The 19466-nt window shown below is 43.4% G+C and overlaps 1 protein-coding gene across 3 annotated transcripts in view; it reads left to right on the top strand.

The window, feature by feature from the left end:
- LOC137327349 (E3 ubiquitin-protein ligase DZIP3-like) overlaps nucleotides 1–19466 on the top strand; it is a 117472-nt gene that overhangs the window by 62658 nt on the left and 35348 nt on the right. For 2 of the 3 annotated variants that reach the window (XR_010964428.1, XM_067993051.1), the window contains exons 23-31: nucleotides 2235–2331; nucleotides 4152–4255; nucleotides 7137–7224; nucleotides 9913–10014; nucleotides 10177–10317; nucleotides 17082–17227; nucleotides 17409–17529; nucleotides 17657–17752; nucleotides 18916–19008. Coding sequence is in view for 2 of the 3 variants with exons in the window: in XM_067993051.1 (XP_067849152.1) it covers nucleotides 2235–2331; nucleotides 4152–4255; nucleotides 7137–7224; nucleotides 9913–10014; nucleotides 10177–10317; nucleotides 17082–17227; nucleotides 17409–17529; nucleotides 17657–17752; nucleotides 18916–19008 (988 nt within the window). In the remaining variant the exon portion in view is untranslated. Of the gene's footprint in view, nucleotides 1–2234; nucleotides 2332–4151; nucleotides 4256–7136; nucleotides 7225–9912; nucleotides 10015–10176; nucleotides 10318–17081; nucleotides 17268–17408; nucleotides 17530–17656; nucleotides 17753–18915; nucleotides 19009–19466 lie in introns of those variants that run through there. The other variant, XM_067993052.1, reaches the window with a different exon arrangement.

Genomic DNA, 19466 nt, shown 5'->3' with positions numbered 1-19466 from the left:
GATATCTGTAATCACGGGTGGATCCGAAACAGGAAGGGTGGAATTTGAGTTGGAAACCACATGGAATAAGTCGGAGCCAGAGACAGTTGCTGAGGAAAGAGATGTGGCTGTGAAAGTGAGCTTTAGAAGAAACCTGATCAAACACGAGAAGGGAAACAGAAAGCAATGAAGGTGAACAGGGTGAAAGAGACAAACGGAAATCCTGTCTGAGAGAAGAACAGAACTCCTTCAAGGTGGGCATTCCTGGAAGAGAAGTAGCTGTGAATTAAACACTAAATCAAAAGCAGTAATTTTTCTATTGGTACCTTTTCAATGTGCGTTTAATTCCCTCACACTAGAAGAAGAATTGCTATGATAATTACATGTAGTGACACCAGAAACATTCTTGGAAAGTGTTTACGATGTCACCACACAGTGAGCAGAAGGAATTATTGTACAACTTACAGGCTCAGTAACTCCAAGCCTGTGCCACCAATGGTGTCATCGTTGCAGGGCTACAGGGATAGGGCGGGGGAGTAGGACTAGCTGAATTGCTCTTGCAAGGAGCTGGCAAGGACTCGATGGGCCGAATGGCCTCCTTCCGTGCTGTAACCATTCTATGATCCATACACTCTGCTTGAATGAAATTTAAGAAAAAAATCATCAGAAGCACAATGATAATGACAATATTTCCAAAATATCACCATAAAGTCTAGATCACACGTGGAAGATTGCGCTGCACTTAATCACAGTTTTGAAATTAGATTTGACAGTCAGCATTAAGAACATAAGAAATAGGAGCAGGAGTAGGCCATACGGCCCCTGCAGCCTGCTCCGCCATTCAATCAGATCATGACTGATCTTTGGCCTCAACTGCACTGCCCCACCTGATCCCCCATATCCCTTGATTCCCCTAGAGTCCAAAAATCTATCTACCTCCGCCTTAAATATATTCAATGACTGAGCATCCACAGCCCTCTGGGGTTGGGAATTCCAAAGATTCACAACCCTCAGTGAAGAAATTCCTCCTCATCTCAGTCTTAAATGGCTGACCCCTTATGCTGACACTATGCTTCCTAGTTCTAGACTCACCAGCCAGGGGAAACAACCTCTCAGCAACTACCCTGTCAAACCCCCTCAGAATCTTGTATGTTTCAATAAGATCATCTCTCATTCTTCTAAACTCCAGAGAACATAGGCCCATTCTACTTAATCTCTCCTCATAGAACAACCCTCTCATCCCAGGAATCAATCTAGTTTTAGACCAATTAAAGACCAGCTCAACTTTAATCCTTTAATTATTAAATCTGCTTCAAAGTATAGTTGTCTTTTCAGTAGTGACATTGTGCACTGTATAAAATATTTTTTGTTTGACCTTTCTCTTTGATATCTTTGTGTGGAAATTTGTAATATCTATGTAGAATTAGAGTACATTTTAAGAACACAGGACATTCTTTTCATTTTATAGAATAATTCAAATAAAATGAAACAAAATATGTAGCTGTTGTTTTTGTATAACAAAGGTGTTCAGCTTTTCAGATGTGAGAGTACCTAATGTGTCAGGATGTGTTATTGATGGTTCATTGCAGCAGCATTTGCTACTTAACAATAGCCACTGCAACCCAAAATTAACTGACTGTGATTTTAACGATGTGTTGAGGTGTCTGATGAGCCCTGTAGAAATGCTAGATATTTTATTTAGTGTCGAACATGAGTGAGTGAATTATGAAAGCTTGTCATAAGTGGACAAGCATCAGTAATTACCAGCGGCACAATGTTTTGTTTCTGGGGTGAATAATGTTTTATGTTGTATTACAAATCCTCACCTCAGTGCTCCCTCACAAATTGGACCATTAAGTGATCGCTTACTGCAGTCATACATCAATTAACTGAGCAGTAAAAACATTATTCAAAATCATCGAATAAAATATCGTCTATTATTTTCTGGGTTACTTACAATATTGTTATCCTTCAGTGTGGCTATTATCTCCAAATGGCAACACAGAGCAGACTGGTAATCTTCATCACAATTAGAACTGCTGCTGGCAAAACAGTAACCAAAATCAAATAAAAACTATGAAGTTCACTGTGTTTATTATTGAAATCTCATCTCTGGTTTTTGGTGGGTTATAAACTGCTTGAGCTTAACTTGTATGGTTATGATATCAAGTGAACTTCTTGATTGAATTGCTGTCTGCTCCCAGGCATCTATTCAGTTGGTAATACTTATAGCTCTGTTGCTACTTCTATGGCAGGTCACTGTGGAATAAGGACAAAGCTAAACTAGAAGATGTAACTGCAAAAAACATTGCAAAGTTAGTAGAGGCAACAAAGCGAGCGATAGCTGCTGAGGTAAGTGTTATTACTAATCTTCGAGCGGAAAATAAATTTTTCTAATTACTGGGCGAATTTGTAAATTTTAGGAATTTTGGAAATGGTTTGCCATCATAGGAACATACTTTGTTAATTTGTCTCTGCAAGCTACCTGACTTTTTCAGCGGTTGAAACTGAACTGACCTAGGTTTGGGTCTAGTGTTGATACGCAGTTAGCTTAGAGGCTGTGTTTTTTTTTAAAAAAACTAGGAGAAAATATAGATTGAATAGGAAAGTAAATTGTGCCCAGACTAATTGTAATTATATTGAAAATTGTATTGTATTGTCAATATAATTATATTGAATTTTCAATATAATTATATTGTAATTATATTGAAAATTCTTAGACATCCATCTGTTTTGAGCACTGATAACTTCATCAGAAATGACACACTTTAGTTACATTAAATGGGGTCGCAAGCTGTGCTAAAGTGAATTCAGTATGTTGCACTGTGGAACATAGTTTGTATGGCAGTTCATAGAATCTTACAGCACAGAAGGAGGCCATTCGACCCATTGTGCCTATTCTGGCTAATTTAAAGAACTACATCACGTAGATGCCGCGAATCTCAGCCAGTCCCTGCACTGCATTTGCTGGAGTTATTGGTGTTATTCCAAATGCACAGGGATAAGGGTATTTCCAAAATACAGATTTTGTGTAACTGCATTCACATAAAAAAATTATCTCAACCTCTATATTAGCAGTTTGAATATCATGCACATCGATATTCACTCCCAGCAGGGGTCGCTGCATAGCAAACAGGAGCAATAACCTCCATAGCCTGGGGGTGCTGAGGCCAATTCTCCAGTCCCCAACTTTACTCCAGATGAGGTCTCCTACATAACCATATTATCATGGCCCTAGTTTTGATACTGAACAGCCTGAGCAATGCAGCCCAGGGCTCTGTTCACTTTGGCGACAGCTGCTGATCAATGAGCATAAGCCTTTAGGGAACAGTCAATGACTACTCCTAAATCGCTCTCCCTTCCTGTTACCTTTAACTTACACCCATCCATTTTATACTCATTGTTTTCTTCCTTTTAATATTGAGATCCTGCAGTAGATTGATGTCTACTATGCCTTGATGTACTAATGTGTCTTGCATGCCTACTGAAAAATATCTAGAAAATATATTATGAACACCAGAAACCTCCAGCTTTATCCTCTGGGTTGCCATACTCCCAATAGATACCATTTTATAGCGAAAACGTAAATCCTTGTCTTTCAATTTAACATGATTCAGCAGCAACAAAAGCAAAATACTGCGGATGCTGGAAATTTGAAATAAAAACAGAAAATGCTGGAGAAACTCAGCAGGTCAGGCAGCATCTGTGGGGAAAGAAATAGAGTGAACGTTTCAGGTCAAAGGCCTTTCGTCAGAACTGGAAGAAGTTGGAGATTTAACAGTTGATAAGCAAGAACAGAGCCAGGGAAAGGGGGTGGGAGCGGAGGAAAGAACAAAAGGGAAGGTCTCTGATAGGGTGGAGGGCAGGAATGATTAAATGACAAAAGAGAAATGGTACAAGGCAAGGAGGGTGGTAATGGGGCAAGTAAAGAAACAAAAAACGGGTCTAGAGGAGGTGTAAACGATAACAGCAGAACTATTACCAGCACCTGCTGTTCTTTTTAAAAAAAATGGAAGCAGTGGTTATGACCTGAAGTTGTCAAACTCGGTATTGAGACCGGAAAAGTGCCTTGTCGAAAGATGAGGTGCTGTTCCCCGAGCTTGCGTGATTCAGCAGCATTTTATTGTATAATACATGTACGTACTTTTGTATATTTTGAATTGTTTTTTCAGGTTTTGTTTTTGGAGTGTCGTAGGGATCATGGTCTCTTCCAGTTACAACAGGCTGAGCAAGATTGTTCAGTGAAGCTTAGAGAAGCAGAAGAGAATATGACCAGGTCAACAGATTTGACATTTAAAAAATGTAGAATTTACATGTTGTTCAGGGGTGCATGGTATTGTCATTAACATCCTCATAGTACGTATTGGTGCCCCACTATAAATTGCTGGTCCCCACGGGCTTAGCAATCAAGGAGGTTTTCCCTTCTCTGAAATTAGATAGAGGTTTGTGTCAGAGGATCTGCTGAGAATGGCCATCCTCCTGTGCAGCAGCGTTGAGACAGGATGAAAAGGAACTGCTGATTTCCCTAGGATGGAATTCCTTGTTCCAGCACTAAGATGGTATGAATAGTGCACAGTGGACTGTGCGACAGCTGAAACTACAGGGGTCGGCCTAATTTGACATATAATGCAAATTCCCAGTGTGGAATTTGCCTAATAACTGGGAACTTGCAAAGTAGGGGAGAGAGCAGAATTTTCTGCGCTGGAGCAGATATGTAAAGAACTATTTAAAGGTAGTTGGATGAATATCAAGGGAAATGTCTCTGGATAGCAAAAGGAATTGCTGCAAAAGAATCTCGAAGGCAGCAAAAATATTGATGCAGAAAAAGGAGTCTCTTGTTAAGTGATGGAGTGATACAAATTCCTGCTCCTGCTCTGGCACCACTGTTTTTGCTGTTCCTCATCTGTGCACTGTGACTCACCTGTTGCTAACTGTTCAAGCTCATTAGCTGCATTCTTGAAGATATGTGTATAATTGTGTTTGCAAAAGTTGGTGAGAGGGGTACAGGGTGTTGTCTTGTTCTGGCCCATTGGCAGGCTGCTCTTTCAGCCTTAGAATAGCAGAAGAGGAACATTTGAAAGTTGCCTACAAGACTTCTGTCAGATGGAGGCAGTTGCCCTGCGGTGTGTCAGGAAAATGGCGTTGGAATTTATGGTGGATGCAGATAGTGCTAGCTGATCTCTTGGCAAATCTTTCTTTCATCTACCACTTCAGCCTTTAAATACTATGACTGATGTGCTTTTAAAAGTAGCCCCATCATTAATTTTAAGTTGACCCACCACAAGATAGACTCCGAGCTTGTCTGAGGTGTTGCCCCCTGAGCTGCAGTGAAAGTTTGTATTCTGGGAGTCACTTCGGATCCCATCTTCTTTAAGGATCCTACTGTTCTGCTGAACTCTTTTTAAATATTTCTTTTACAGTCAGCTTTCCAGTGAAACTGCAATTTGGGTGTTTTTCAATAACAAACATCAAAAACTCCAACCTCCCCAACACCGAATCACCAAAAAACACAAAAAAAACCCAGAGAAAATACCCTCTGTCTCTAAGAACTGCCTTCCACATATGGTTTATCTTTATTGTCCATTGTGAAATGGGGAAACTTTCACCTGAACCTTGGTGAATTCGCCTGTGGAGCTAAAGGTCTTTATTTGCATGCAGGACACACACATGCAGGATTTTTAAAAACTGTTCTGTGCCATTCGGGCCTCGTGACTTATCTACTTTCAGTTCTGCTATTTTTTTTTACAGACAATTCTTTCTCTACAGTTAGCTCTTGTCAGTTGTTCCATATCCTCCTTTAATATACCTGTGTTCTTCCACCATCATTTATAAAATCTCATGCAAAATGTTTATTTAATATTACCAGTTTACTTTATCCTCCACAATTTCTCTCTCCTTTATCCCTGAGTGGTCATGCCTTTTTAACTATTGATTTATTTTTTTACTTATAAAAGCCCTTATTATTTCCTTTTATAGTATCTTCCAGTCTTTTGTCATATTCCTTTCTAGCCCCTCTAATTTTCCTTTTCACCTCCCTACTATACTTTATGTATTCCTTGTTTAGTATTGTTAGCCCTAACTTTATCATATGCCTACCTTTTTAAGTTTGTTTAATTTTAATCTCTATTTATCCATGGAACTCTATACTTTGATTTTGTCCCCTTTTCACCTTATGGTATTTTGTACTCTCTGCATCTCATTCTCTCTTCACTTTCCTACATTTTGGTGCTATTTATAAAACCAAGGATCCCATAAGCATGTTTTACAGCTTTATCAACTTGTCTGCCCATTTGTAAATATTTGTGTACCTGAACCCTAAGTCTTTCTGCTCTACTCCTTTTTAAAGTTTGAGCATTTAGTGTATTTATGTCCTTATTTTTCCTCCTGAACTATATAATCTTACATTTCTCCATGTTAAATTTAATCTGCCATCTATCTTCCTAATCTACCAGCCTATTTATGTCTGCTTGAATTTGTTTACCATCCTCTTTAGAGTTAACCTTACTCCCAATTTTTGTGTCGTCTTAAAAAAAAATTTGACACTATGCCCTTTTATACGCAAGTCATGATCATATATATATTGTTGTAAGATTCCTTACATATATATATTGAGAAGAGCAATGGTTCCAACACTGACCTCTGGGGAACATCACAGTTTACATTCATCCAGTCTGGAAAAACATTTATTAACCATCTGTTTTCTGTTTTCTGTCCATGTTGCCACATTTATTTTAATACTTGTGCCTTAATTATCAACAGGCCTCCTATTTGGCACCTTATCAAATGCTTTTCAAAAATCCATATGGATAACACCACCCAATAAACTCTTAAATTTATCAGACACACATTAGCTTTTACAAATTCATACTGGCTGTTTCTGTAGGTGAGTTTTAGTTTTATCCCATATTATGGCTTCTAGAAGCTTAGCTGGTACTGATGCCTGTGCTATAGTTACCTAGTTTATCGCATTCTCCCTGTTTGAACAGAAGTGTTACCTTGGCAACCCCCCCCCCCCCACCATACAAGTCCATGTGATGAAAAGTGCAAATATGGACAGTTATGCCATCCAGGAAGAGCTATTTTGACCCCGCAAAAGCATTTCAAGATACTTTACATGTTGAAGTCTAACAAATACCATTGTACCTTTTGTTTAATAGGAATCCTGAGTCTGCTCTTGCATGTGCAACAGTTGATAGTTGGCAAGCAATTGTAGCTGATATAAGAAACAAGATTGATTTTACAAAGGTGAGTTATTTGTTTTCCTTGTCAATTTATTATAAAGTATTAACTTTGGCTCGTTGTCAATTCTGGTCTGATTATGCTCCTGTGAAGCGCCTTGGGACGTTTTGCTACATTAGAGGCACTTTTTATAAATGCAAGTTGTTGTAACTTGGATAAATTCAACCCCTTAGAACGGCAAATTAATAAAAATTACAAATGTTGGGAATCTGAAATAACAGCAGAAAATGCTGGAAGTACTAAGCAGGTATCTGTAAAGAGAAATGATAGGTTAACATTTTGGGTGTAGGACCCTTTCTCTGAATGGAAAACTGAAAGTTAATTGAGCTCCTTTTGTAGGGTGGAAGGGAGGGAAAAGGCGGGGGGGGGGGGGGGGAGTTGAGAGACAACAGATATTCCACTTGGAAAGGAAGTCAATGTGTTACAGAATCAAGAGACTGCTACAGCACTGAAAAAGAAAATGGCCACTAAGTCTGTGCAAATAATAACCTGGAGTTTATTCAATAACAAAGCAAGAATATGTCGATAGTATAAAAGATCAACTCAGTGAGGCAATGCGAAGAATAAGATGATTAAAAAGCATGGGAGTCTAAAATGAAAACAGCAAATGCTGGAGAAGCACAGTTGATCTTCCATTCCTGAAAAGATGAACAAAACAGGCCAAGCCTGTATGCAGAACCCACCACCAGAGAAGTGTTCTGACGAAGAGTCTGTGCCCAAAGCATCAACCTACCTCCCCTCCCACCCCATGGAACAAATACCCGGAATCCTCTACTAAAAAGAAAATGGAAGATATACTTGTGGTATTTCTGTAATCCCATGGTCCCGGCAGAGAGCTGTGCTCACAGAGCTAGGGCTAGCACAGTCTACCTCCAATTCTCCAACCCATGATCCCTGTGAGTGTAGCTTTCCACTGAGGGCATTTCGTCGTGGAATTACCCCATTCTTACTGAAGCTGTGTTTAACAGTGTGAGAGGCCAAAGATGGAGAAGGAAAGTCATTAAAGTGGTGAGGCACAGGCTAGTTAAAGTCACAGCTGTGGGCTGAATAAAAACTAAAAGCTACATAGTGCCTTTTACATCCTCGGGATGTCCCACAATGCATCACTGCCAATGAATTACTTTAAAAGTGTAGTCACTGTTGTAATGTAGGCAAATGCCGCAACAAGTTTGTGTACAACAAGATCCCACAAATGGCAATAAAACGGTCCTCAATTTAAAGTCTCCACCAAAAGAGAGGACCTCTGGCAATGCAGTACTCCCTTAGTACTGCACTGAACTTTCAGCCTAGATGATGTGTTCAAGTTCCTGGAGTGGAACTTGAACCCACGATCTTCTGATTCAGACATCCGAGTGCTGCCATTGAGCCAAGCCGATATGGAGGTGTTCTACAAAGCAGTCACCTAATTTGTGTTTGTTCTCCCCAGTGTAGATGAGACTGTGTTCGGAGCAGTGAATACAGTAGATTGTAGGAAGTACATATAAATTGCTATGTCACTTAGGACATTTTGGAGCCTTGGACAGTGGTATGGGAACAGATAAATGAACAGGTGCCATGACTGCTGCAGTTGCACAGGAAAGTACAAGTTAGAGCTAGGACGAAATTGCTTTTTCAAAGAGCCAGCACAGGCACAATGGGCCGAATGGTCATCTCCTGTGCTGAACCTACTATGATTAAGGACTGCTGAAGTTGGGATTGTGGAAAAAATGATCAATGATATTCTAGATGGAACTGTCCCTCTAGAATTCAGAGAGTGCCGAGGAGAAAATAAGCTTGATTGAATTGTGAACTGCAATTGATTCCTGTGCTACATGTAGAAGTAGCTCAATGTTCAAATTTTCACTTTCTTTATAATGTCCTGAATTTTTAAATTGCCTGAATGCATGTGTTCTCTACCTTGTCCCTGTGAATTCAGTGACTTAAGTCTGGGAATCCTCCACTCTGCCTTTTTTTCCCTGCCTTTCCAAAGTCTTATGGAAAAAGTATCCTGTTAGATGTTGAATTCATATGTAGGCAACAATACATTATAACGCACTGAGACACAGTTCATGGGTTTGATTCTTGGTCTGTGCTGCATTAACTGATCTCAACTAGGTGTTACAATTGACCTCATCATCACCCAGGACTACAGAAGGGAGTAAGAGAATAAAGGGTTCCTGCTGTCCAGTGCCTTCCTCTCTTCACCCCACTATTGGGGAGCTGTTCCTTCAGCCATCTAGGCCCCACGCTCTGCAATTTCCTCCGCCTCAAAACCCATCTCACTTTGACCAAACTTTTAATCACCACTTCTCCTCCTTCTCTTGGCTCCGCATCCATTTTTGTCTGATTAAGCCTCTGAGGGTCGTTTTTCTATGTTAAAGATGCTCTATAAATGCAAGTATTTTTTGTTCTTCTGGATTGTGTGTGTGCATATGTATAGTAGGTGAGAACAGGATTGAGTTTGAGTTTGGCTGTGATGCCCTCTACAATACACTACCAAGATTCGTTGTCTAGGTTTACACTTTTTTTTAAAAATGGCTGTGTTGATGATGTCCTATATGAGAATCTATGAATATGATGTTATTGCAAATTTATTGATTTAAAAAATACCTATAGTTCATTAACAAGACTTTCTGTGCCAGTATAAACTGTTGTAATAACTTGCAACTTTATTTAATTTGTGATAATGTGGACTTTTTTTTTCCCTATTCTTAGAATCAGTTTGATGAACAGATAAGTTTGTTGAAGAGTGGAACTAAACTGAGCGTACTTCCACAGATCAAGATCCCACCACCACCTCCACATCCTGATGCAGTAGTACGTTCTTTCTACTATTCCTTTACAACACATTGAGCTAAAAATGAATTCACTGTTGGGATTCATTTTGCTCTTTAATAATTTTCTATTTATGTAAGAGTGTGTAATTAGAGCTTTCATGAAACCTCATGTAGTAAATGGTTGGTTTCTTTTCATTCCTAGATGAAGCATTTTCTGGAACAGCATTTACAAGCAAAAGCAAACAATATGCAGAGCACTGGATTCGGTCAGCCCAAATCTGCCAATGGCAAATCCATTGCTGTTACAGGACAGCCAGAGGCTTTTGCAGTTGTACAAGAACAGGTGGGAATTAATAAATCATATTCGACCAATTTTGGAGACCAGTAAATCCTAGACTAAACCGAACCTACATGAAACATACTTTATCCAGTTTGTTGATGATACTTGGTGACACGTTAGCCTCCTGGTTGCTTGCAACTTACAGCTTCCTTCCACAATTACAATGAGTTTTATCTGTTTTTGGCCAGCTTGTTGAGTAAGTGACTCATATTACCTGTGTTTTCCCCTTTGAAGCATGAGTTAAGACGGACCTTTTTTTCCCCAAGGATTGGGAGTTAAAACTGACCAGCTGCTGTTAGCTCCAAATTGTTAATTGTATCCATGTGATTTATATTAATTAGTGTTAATTGTATTCAGGTGGTGGGTATCAATTGGGGACTCTCGTATCCATTTATAGGAGGGAGCTCAACTAGTGGGTGCTCGGTGTGTAATGGGATCTCTGTGAACAAAGCCTTGAAAGCAACGGAAGACTAGGCTCTAGTATGCTATCCTTCATCACCTGGCTATCTGACCTTTTACACACAAATACATGCACTTTCTGAAGCTTTAACAAGCTGAATCAATCTTGTTCCAGGCAACAAAGCCTTTACCCTTCCACCTACTCCTGAAATGTGGGAAGAAAACTAGAATGAATTGTTTGTCTAGAAAATGTACAACGTATACGGAGGAAAAAGAGGAGCGGCGGGGAGAGCGGGCCTGGGAGGACAGGAGGAGCGGCGGGGAGAGCGGGCCTGGGAGGACAGGAGGAGCGGAGGGGCGAGCGGGCCTGGGAGGACGGGAGGAGCGGAGGGGCGAGCGGGCCTGGGAGGACAGGAGGGGAGAGCGGGCCTGGGAGGACAGGAGGAGCGGCGGGGAGACCGGGCCTGGGAGGACAGGAGGGGAGAGCGGGCCTGGGAGGACGGGAGGAGCGGCGGGGAGAGCGGGCCTGGGAGGACGGGAGGAGCGGAGGGGAGAGCGGGCCTGGGAGGACAGGAGGAGCGGCGGGGAGAGCGGGCCTGGGAGGACAGGAGGAGCGGCGGGGAGACCGGGCCTGGGAGGACAGGAGGAGCGGCGGGGAGACCGGGCCTGGGAGGACGGGAGGGGAGAGCGGGCCTGGGAGGACAGGAGGAGCGGAGGGGAAAGCGGGCCTGGGAGGACGGGAGGAGCGGCGGGGAGAGCGGGCCTGGGAGGACAGGAGGAGCGGAGGGGAGAGCGGGCCTGGGAGGACGGGAGGAGCGGCGGGGAGAGCGGGCCTGGGAGGAGCGGAGGGGAGAGCGGGCCTGGGAGGATGGGAGTTGCGGCGGGGAGAGCGGGCCTGGGAGGACGGGAGGAGCGGCGGGGAGAGCGGGCCTGGGAGGAGCGGAGGGGAGAGCGGGCCTGGGAGGACGGGAGGAGCGGGCCTGGGAGGAGCGGGCCTGGGAGGACAGGAGGAGCGGCGGGGCGAGCGGGCCTGAGAGGACGGGAGGAGCGGAGGGGAGAGCGGGCCTGGGAGGACGGGAGGAGCGGAGGGGAGAGCGGGCCGGGGAGGACGGGAGGAGCGGCGGGGCGAGCGGGCCTGAGAGGACGGGAGGAGCGGAGGGGAGAGCGGGCCTGAGAGGACGGGAGGAGCGGCGGGGAGAGCGGGCCTGGGAGGATGGGAGGAGCGGAGGGGCGAGCGGGCCTGGGAGGATGGGAGGAGCGGAGGGGCGAGCGGGCCTGGGAGGACGGGAGGAGCGGCGGGGCGAGCGGGCCTGAGAGGACGGGAGGAGCGGCGGGGAGAGCGGGCCTGGGAGGATGGGAGGAGCGGAGGGGAGAGCGGGCCTGGGAGGACGGGAGGAGCGGCGGGGCGAGCGGGCCTGAGAGGACGGGAGGAGCGGAGGGGAGAGCGGGCCGGGGAGGACGGGAGGAGCGGCGGGGCGAGCGGGCCTGAGAGGACGGGAGGAGCGGAGGGGAGAGCGGGCCTGGGAGGATGGGAGTTGCGGCGGGGAGAGCGGGCCTGGGAGGACGGGAGGAGCGGAGGGGAGAGCGGGCCTGGGAGGAGCGGAGGGGAGAGCGGGCCTGGGAGGAGCGGAGGGGAGAGCGGGCCTGGGAGGACGGGAGGAGCGGAGGGGAGAGCGGGCCTGGGAGGAGCGGAGGGGAGAGCGGGCCTGGGAGGACGAGAGGAGCGGAGGGGAGAGCGGGCCGGGGAGGACGGGAGGAGCGGAGGGGAGAGCGGGCCTGGGAGGACAGGAGGAGCGGAGGGGAGAGCGGGCCTGGGAAGACGGGAGGAGCGGAGGGGAGAGCGGGCCTGGGAGGATGGGAGGAGCGGAGGGGAGAGCGGGCCTGGGAGGACGGGAGGAGCGGCGGGGAGAGCGGGCCTGGGAGGACAGGAGGAACGGCGGGGAGAGAGTGGTATCTCAATGATCAGAGAGGCGGAGCTCTGAGAGAGCCGGAGTAAAAGAGTAGGTTAATCGGGGTAAGTAAATTAATAATAAGGAAGTTTAGAAAAAAAAATGGTTTCTAAATATAATGGACGGGCAGTTGAGACCCATTGCCTGCAATTCCCGCGCCATGTGGGAACTTCAGGACGCTTCATGTATCCACAGAGAGTTCAGGATAGCAAGTGGGCAGATTTCCGAAAGGGTAGGAAGAGGCAGGCAGTGCAGGAATCTTCTGGGTGTGTGGCGCGCTCAAACTGGTATTCAGTATTGAATACCAGTGAGGGTGATCACACCTCGAAGGAGTGCCATCCTGAGCATAGTACCATGGGGCAAAGGACTGCACAGGGGGCACAGTGAAGTGTAGAATTGCAGTAGTTAATGGCTATTCGATAGTCAGGGGGCCAACAACAGGTGTTTTTGTGACCACCGACGTGAGTCCTGCATGGTGTGTTGCTTCCCTGGTGCCAGGGTAAAGGACAACACCGAGAGGGTGAAGAACATTCTCGGGGAAGGGGAACAGCCAGAAGTCGTGGTCCATGTGGGTATTAACGAAATAGGAAAGAAAAGGAATGAGGTCCTGTGATCAGAGTTTCAGGAGCTAGGGAGAAAGTTTAAAAAGCAGGACTTCAAATGTAGTAATGTCTGGATTACTCCCAGTGCCACGCGTTAGTGAGTACAGAAATAGGAAGATAAGGAGGTTAATGCGTGGCTAGAGACATGGTGCAAGAGGGAGGGCTTCAGATTCTTGGGGTATTGGGACCAGTTCTGGGGCAGGAGGGACCTGTTCAAGACGGACAGGTTGCACCTTAACAGAGCCGGGACCAATGTCCTCGCGGGGAGGTTCCCTAGTGCTGTAGGGGAAGGTTTAAACAAATGTGGCAGAGGGATGTAGCATTGGAAAGGAGAAGCAAGGTGCACGAAGGATTGGGAGAGATAGATAGCACTAGAAATAGTACAGTATTAGGTGGGATCAGACTAAGAGAGAATACGAGAAAGTCTAAGGTTTACAGTGCATGTGTGTAAATGCACGAAGCGTGGTAAATAAGGTTGGTGAGCTGCAGGTGCAAATAGCCACATGGGAATATGATGTTGTGGCGATAACTGAGACCTGGCTCAAAAAAGGGCAGGTGCTCAAGTACTAAATATTCCTGGATACAAGGTGTTCAGGAAAGATAGGGAAGGAAAAAAAGAGGGGTGGTGGCAGTATTGATTTAAATATTGCAGAGCTGAAGAGAGAGGATGTCCTTGAGGGGCCAAAGATAAAATCTATTTGGTTAGAGCTAAGAAACAATAGAGGCACCATTACACTACTGGTGTATTCTATAGGCCACCAACTAGTGGGAAGGATATAGAGGAGCAAATTTGCAGGAAAATTAGAGAGATGCAAGAACTATAGAGTAGTAATAATGGGGGATTTCAATTATCATAATATAGATAGGATAGTAATAATGTAAAGGGCAAAGAGGGAGAGGAATTTCTCCTGTTCAGGAGAACTTTCTTGATCAGTATGTTTCTGGCCCAATGAGGAAGGAGGCATTGCTGGATCTAATTCTGGGGAGTTAGTGGGTCAAGTGAAGCTAGTGTCAGTGAGGGAACATTTAGAGAACAGTGATCATAGTATCATAAGGTTTAGATTAATTATTGGAAAAGGACATGGAGCAATCCAGAGTAAAAATACTTACTTGGAGGAGGGCGAATTTCAGTGAGTTGAGAATGCATCTGGCCCAGGTAAATTGGAATCAAAGATTGGCAGGCAAAACTGTAATCGAACAATGGGCAGCCTTTAAAGAGGAGATGGTTCAGGTACAATCTAGGTACATTTCCACGAGAGGGAAAGGTAGGTCAACCAAAGCCAGAGCTCCCTGGATGATGAAAGCGATAGAGACTAAGATGAAGCAGATAAAGGGGGCGTATGACAGATGTTAGCTTGATAATAAAAGTGAGAACCAGGCTGAATATAAAAAGTACAGAGGAGAGGTGAAAAAGGAAATAAGAAGAGGGGCAAAGAGAGTATGAGAATAGACGAGCAGCTAATATAAAAGGAATCCAAAAGTCTCCCATAGGCATATAAATAGTAAGCGAGTAGCAAGAGGAGGGTTGGGGCTGATTAGGGACCAAAAAGGAGGTCTACGCACTTCACCTGGCCCGGATTTGATGCATCCTAGGTTGCTGAGGGAAGGAAGGGTGGAAATTGCAGAGGTGCTGGCCATAATCTTCCAATCCTCCTTAGATACGGGGGTGGTGCCAGAGGACTGGAGAATTGCAAATGTTACACCCTTGTTCAAAAAAAGGTGTAAGGATAAACCCAGCAACTACAGGCCAGTCAGTTTAACCTCGGTGGTGGGGAAGCTTTTAGAAACGATAATCCGGGACAAAATTAATAGTCATTTGGACAAGTGTGGATTAATAAAGGAAAGCCAGCACGGATTTGTTAAAGACAAATCGTGTTTAACTAACTTGGTTGAGTGTTTTGATGAGATAACAGGTCGATGAGGGCAATGCGGTTGATGTGTATATGGACTTTCAAAAGGCGTTTGATAAAGTGCCACATAATAGGCTTGTCAGCAAAGTTGAAGCCCATGGAATAAAAGGGGCAGTAGTAGCATGGATACGAAATTGGCTAAGTGACAGGAAACAAAGTAGTGGTGAACGGTTGTTTTTTGGACTGGAGGGAGGTATACAGTGATGTTCCCCAGGGGTCGATACTAGGACCACTTTTTTTTAATATATATTACTGACCTTGGACTTGGGTGTACAGGGCATAATTTCAAAATTTGCAGATGACACAAAACTTGGAAGTGTAGTAAACAGCAAGGAGGATAGTAATAAACTTCAAGAGGACGTAGACAGGCCGGTGGAATGGGCGGACACCTGGCAAATGAAATTTAACGTAGAGAAGTGCGAAGAGATACATTTTGGCAGGAAGAACGAGGCGAGGCAATATAAACTAAATGGTACAATTCTAAAGGGGGTACAGGATCAAAGAGACCTGGGGGTATATATAGTGGTAGGATAGGTTGAGAAAGCAGTTAAAAAAGCATATGGGATCCTGGGCTTTATAAATAGAGGCATAGAATACAAAAGCAAGGAAGTTATGTTGAACCTTTATAAAACACTGGTTTGGCCACAACTGGAATATTGTGCCCAATTCTGGGCATCTCACTTTAGGAAGGATGTGAAGGCCTTAGAGAGGGTGCAGAAAAGATTTACTAGAATGGCTCCAAGGATGAGGGACTTCAGCTAAATGGATAGACTGGAGAAGCTGGGGTTGTTCTCCTTAGAGCAGAGACGGTTAAGAGGAGTTTCGATAGAAGTGTTCAAAATCATGAAGGGTTTAGATAAAGTAAATAAAGAGAAACTGTTCGCATTGGTGGAAGGGTCGAGAACCAGAGGACACAGATTTAATGTGATTGGCAAAAGAACCAAAGGCGACGTGAGGAAAAACTTTTTTACACAGAGAGTAGTTATGATCTGGAATGTGCTGCCTGAAAGGGTGGTGCAAGCAGATTCAATCGTGGCTTTCAAAAAGGAATTGGATAAATACTTGAAGTGGAAAAATTTGTAGGGCTACAGGAAAAGATCGGGGGAATGGGACGAACTGAATTGGTCTTACAAAGAGCTGACACGGGCTCCATGGGCCGAATGGCCACCTCCTGTGCTGTAACCATTCTATATCATTCTATATCAACCATAGGGACTTAACCATTTATTATGCTAATCTGGTTCCTTTTCATTTCTCCCATTGGTTTTCACACCAGTGTAGTTGTATGATTTGCTTATATTTGCAGAAGTGCTCATTGATGCAACACGATTATTGGTCTTTTGTTTCCTGGTACAGAGGTATTACATACTTGAGTGGTATTTTGGCAGTGGTCATGACTGTGAAGAGGCAGGAGAAATAATCGGCAGGGACACTTGGGACAGTTGTCTTGCCATTCTTATGGTGCTTGAGGCAGATGGAGGTTCCACTCACATTTTCCCTTTCCTGTAAAGGTATCCTGTGATTGTTGAGAATAGCCTATCTGTCGAAGTCTCTAAGAAGGTGGCCCCAAGTGATCTCTCCTCTCCTAGACTTAGATGCAGGCCGAATGCCACTGACCTTGATTGATGTGTGTCATAGATGCTTTGCTGTGCAGTGAAGGTTTGAGGTTTACTGCAGCAAGAAATCACTAGTTTTAGTGACGCTGCCTGGACCACAGCACTATATGTTCTAACATTTCTCAAGTAACTAGTTTAAAAAGAAAAATAATTATCCTTCTTCTGTTTTCTAGTAGTTTCAATTAATCTTATTAGAAGAAGTAAATGGAATGTGTTGAGGATTAAGTAGCATGTAGATTAATTTTGGCATCATTTTGAGACCAACCAGGGTTTCTATACTTTAATCCATAGATTCGAGGTGCTGCCCCAGTATCTGAACAAGCCACCTCCCAGCAGTCCATGCAAACTGGCAGAGGAGCAGCAGCAGGATTCCGTGGAAAGAACAGCTTTGAGAGAATTATGGAGAAACTTTCAACATCCTATCCACAGTTTACCAGGTTAATTAATATCAGTGGCCGAAATACTTTGTTCACAGAGGTGAATCCAATGGTAGTTTGTTTTCTCCAATAAAACTTAGTTTCTCTAGTGCTCATTTGATGGTAACAATTGGTACATTGATTTTTGTTTTATATCTGAGGACCATGTAAAATGAAAAGATAATTTTTGTTTATATTTTAGGGGTTCATTAACAGACTTCTTGAAAGAAGTAAGGCTCACCAATGGTGGATCCCTCTCGGGATTGTCCTATGATGAAATTATTAATAAGGTAGCACGATTAGTGGAAACAAAACTCTCTGAGGTAAATCTGAGCAATTACTACTTTTGTAAAAATTAAGAGCAAGCAATTGGCATTTATTGATTTATGAAGAGAATCATTCCCATAGCGATTAATATTTTTATCTTTCTTTTGACTTTCTGCATTTCAGAGCAGTAACAGTGGTCAAAATAAACCCTCTCAGCAATCAGTTTGGCGTTCACATAGGCAGCAGGGACCGAAGTCATGGGAAGGAGCCAGGGCACTGGTAATCTACCCTTGGCACATATTGTGCTGAAACACTATGTATATGAAGTTTTGGGACAGACAATTTATATATTTTTTTAAAAAGTAAAAATTCTTCTTCTATGCTTCTGGAATGAAACTGTGCACTCCCGGCCTGGGATTTTCCATCTATGAGAAGTAGTGGATGAAAGAAATCACAGGCTGCGAGTGCACAGTTCTGCGATATGCATTCCCTGCGTGCATTGATATGGAATTTTGACCCCACTGTGACTTAAATGTTTTAGTTCATCTGTACGGATTATGGCATTCATTTAAAAAAGCTTCAACAGTTTGTTTGAAACTATAATTGAAACAGAGAAGAGTCCTAGCAGCAGAGAATTAAACTCTCATTCAGAGGGGTATGGGCTTGAATCCCACCCTCACATAACATTCACACTTGGTGACCATCTATAGGTTCTGTTTCTTTGGTTCTCCATCTTTCAAGGATGGGGGGAGGAAGAGGATAAAATTAGCAGAGTTATAACCAAGCCTAAATTGAATACCTGTCACTTAATACAGTGTGGTTATTAGTGGCCTGAATTCTGTAATCTAGACTTTCCTCTCCATCCAGCTAAAGGGACATTGCACCGAGACAACATGTACAGTGGCGAAGGATTGTTTATAATAAAAATGTAAATCACATTAGACAAAACATATTTTGAACTTTGTAGCCTTCGTGAGAGCTCAAGGAGAAGGGAGTGAGTGCACAAGGCAAAAGTTTGGGAAATCTTTTTACCTTCTTAAAGTTTGGATTGTGATAGTTATTATTGAGAAGAGGAATGTGTTTAGAAAGAGTCCCCAAGGACCAACTAGACTGTTTTGCATCCAAAGCTCATTATTCCACGTGGATATGGGCACTTAACCCATTGAGTACATTATTAGTTTTCAAAATGCTTATGTCATTGCCATTTACTATATGTGAAAGATCTTCTGCATTTCTACAGTTAACGTAGCAATAGAAAAGTTCACCGACTGAATGAATGTATATCAGTGCATAGTGTCCTTGGAATAACCACTTGAGATTTTAATTTTAACTTTTAGTACTGAACTGCTATAGCATTGCCATGACTTTAGCAGGTTCCATCCATTGGCAATACTAAGATAGTATAAGAACTGCTACCGCTCAATAATCCTTGTGTTTTGTAGACTGAGGAACAAGACCCTTGTGTGATCTGTCATGAAGAACTCGCTATAGAATCCATGCTTGTTTTACCATGTGCTCACAAATTCCACTCCCAGGTATTCTGATCATATTTCACCTTTATTAACTTCATTTGCTATATAGGTCATAAAAATAAAGAGGGAGGGGATCCATCACATAGTAAAAGTCTCTTAATAGGAACACATCCATTGAGAGCAAAATGTGGACTGAACCTAAATGGCAGTAACCTGCATGTCTATCAATAGTCTTGCTTTTCACACAAGACACAGAAATGAAAATCAAGATTGTCCTAAATAAATTGTGCGTGGTTGACATTAGTCCACTTCTGATTTGCTACCAAAGTTTTATTGCTTTTGCCTGAGGAATGCATTGTGGAATGGTAGGATCTGAATTCACACTGGAAACTATTACATGCTCTGTAAATCTCACCCATGCCCCTAAAGTGAGGTGCCAAATAGCAGCTATTGTGAGATAAAATCAAAAATCACTCATAGTTGCTGTTGTGCATCTGCTCCTAATTTCAAATAAGCATGGT

Source organism: Heptranchias perlo, chromosome 11 (assembly GCF_035084215.1).
Source record: "Heptranchias perlo isolate sHepPer1 chromosome 11, sHepPer1.hap1, whole genome shotgun sequence".
NCBI lineage: Eukaryota > Metazoa > Chordata > Chondrichthyes > Hexanchiformes > Hexanchidae > Heptranchias > Heptranchias perlo.
The sequence above is the reverse complement of the archived record's forward strand: the minus strand, read 5'-3'. Positions and strand labels throughout refer to the sequence as shown.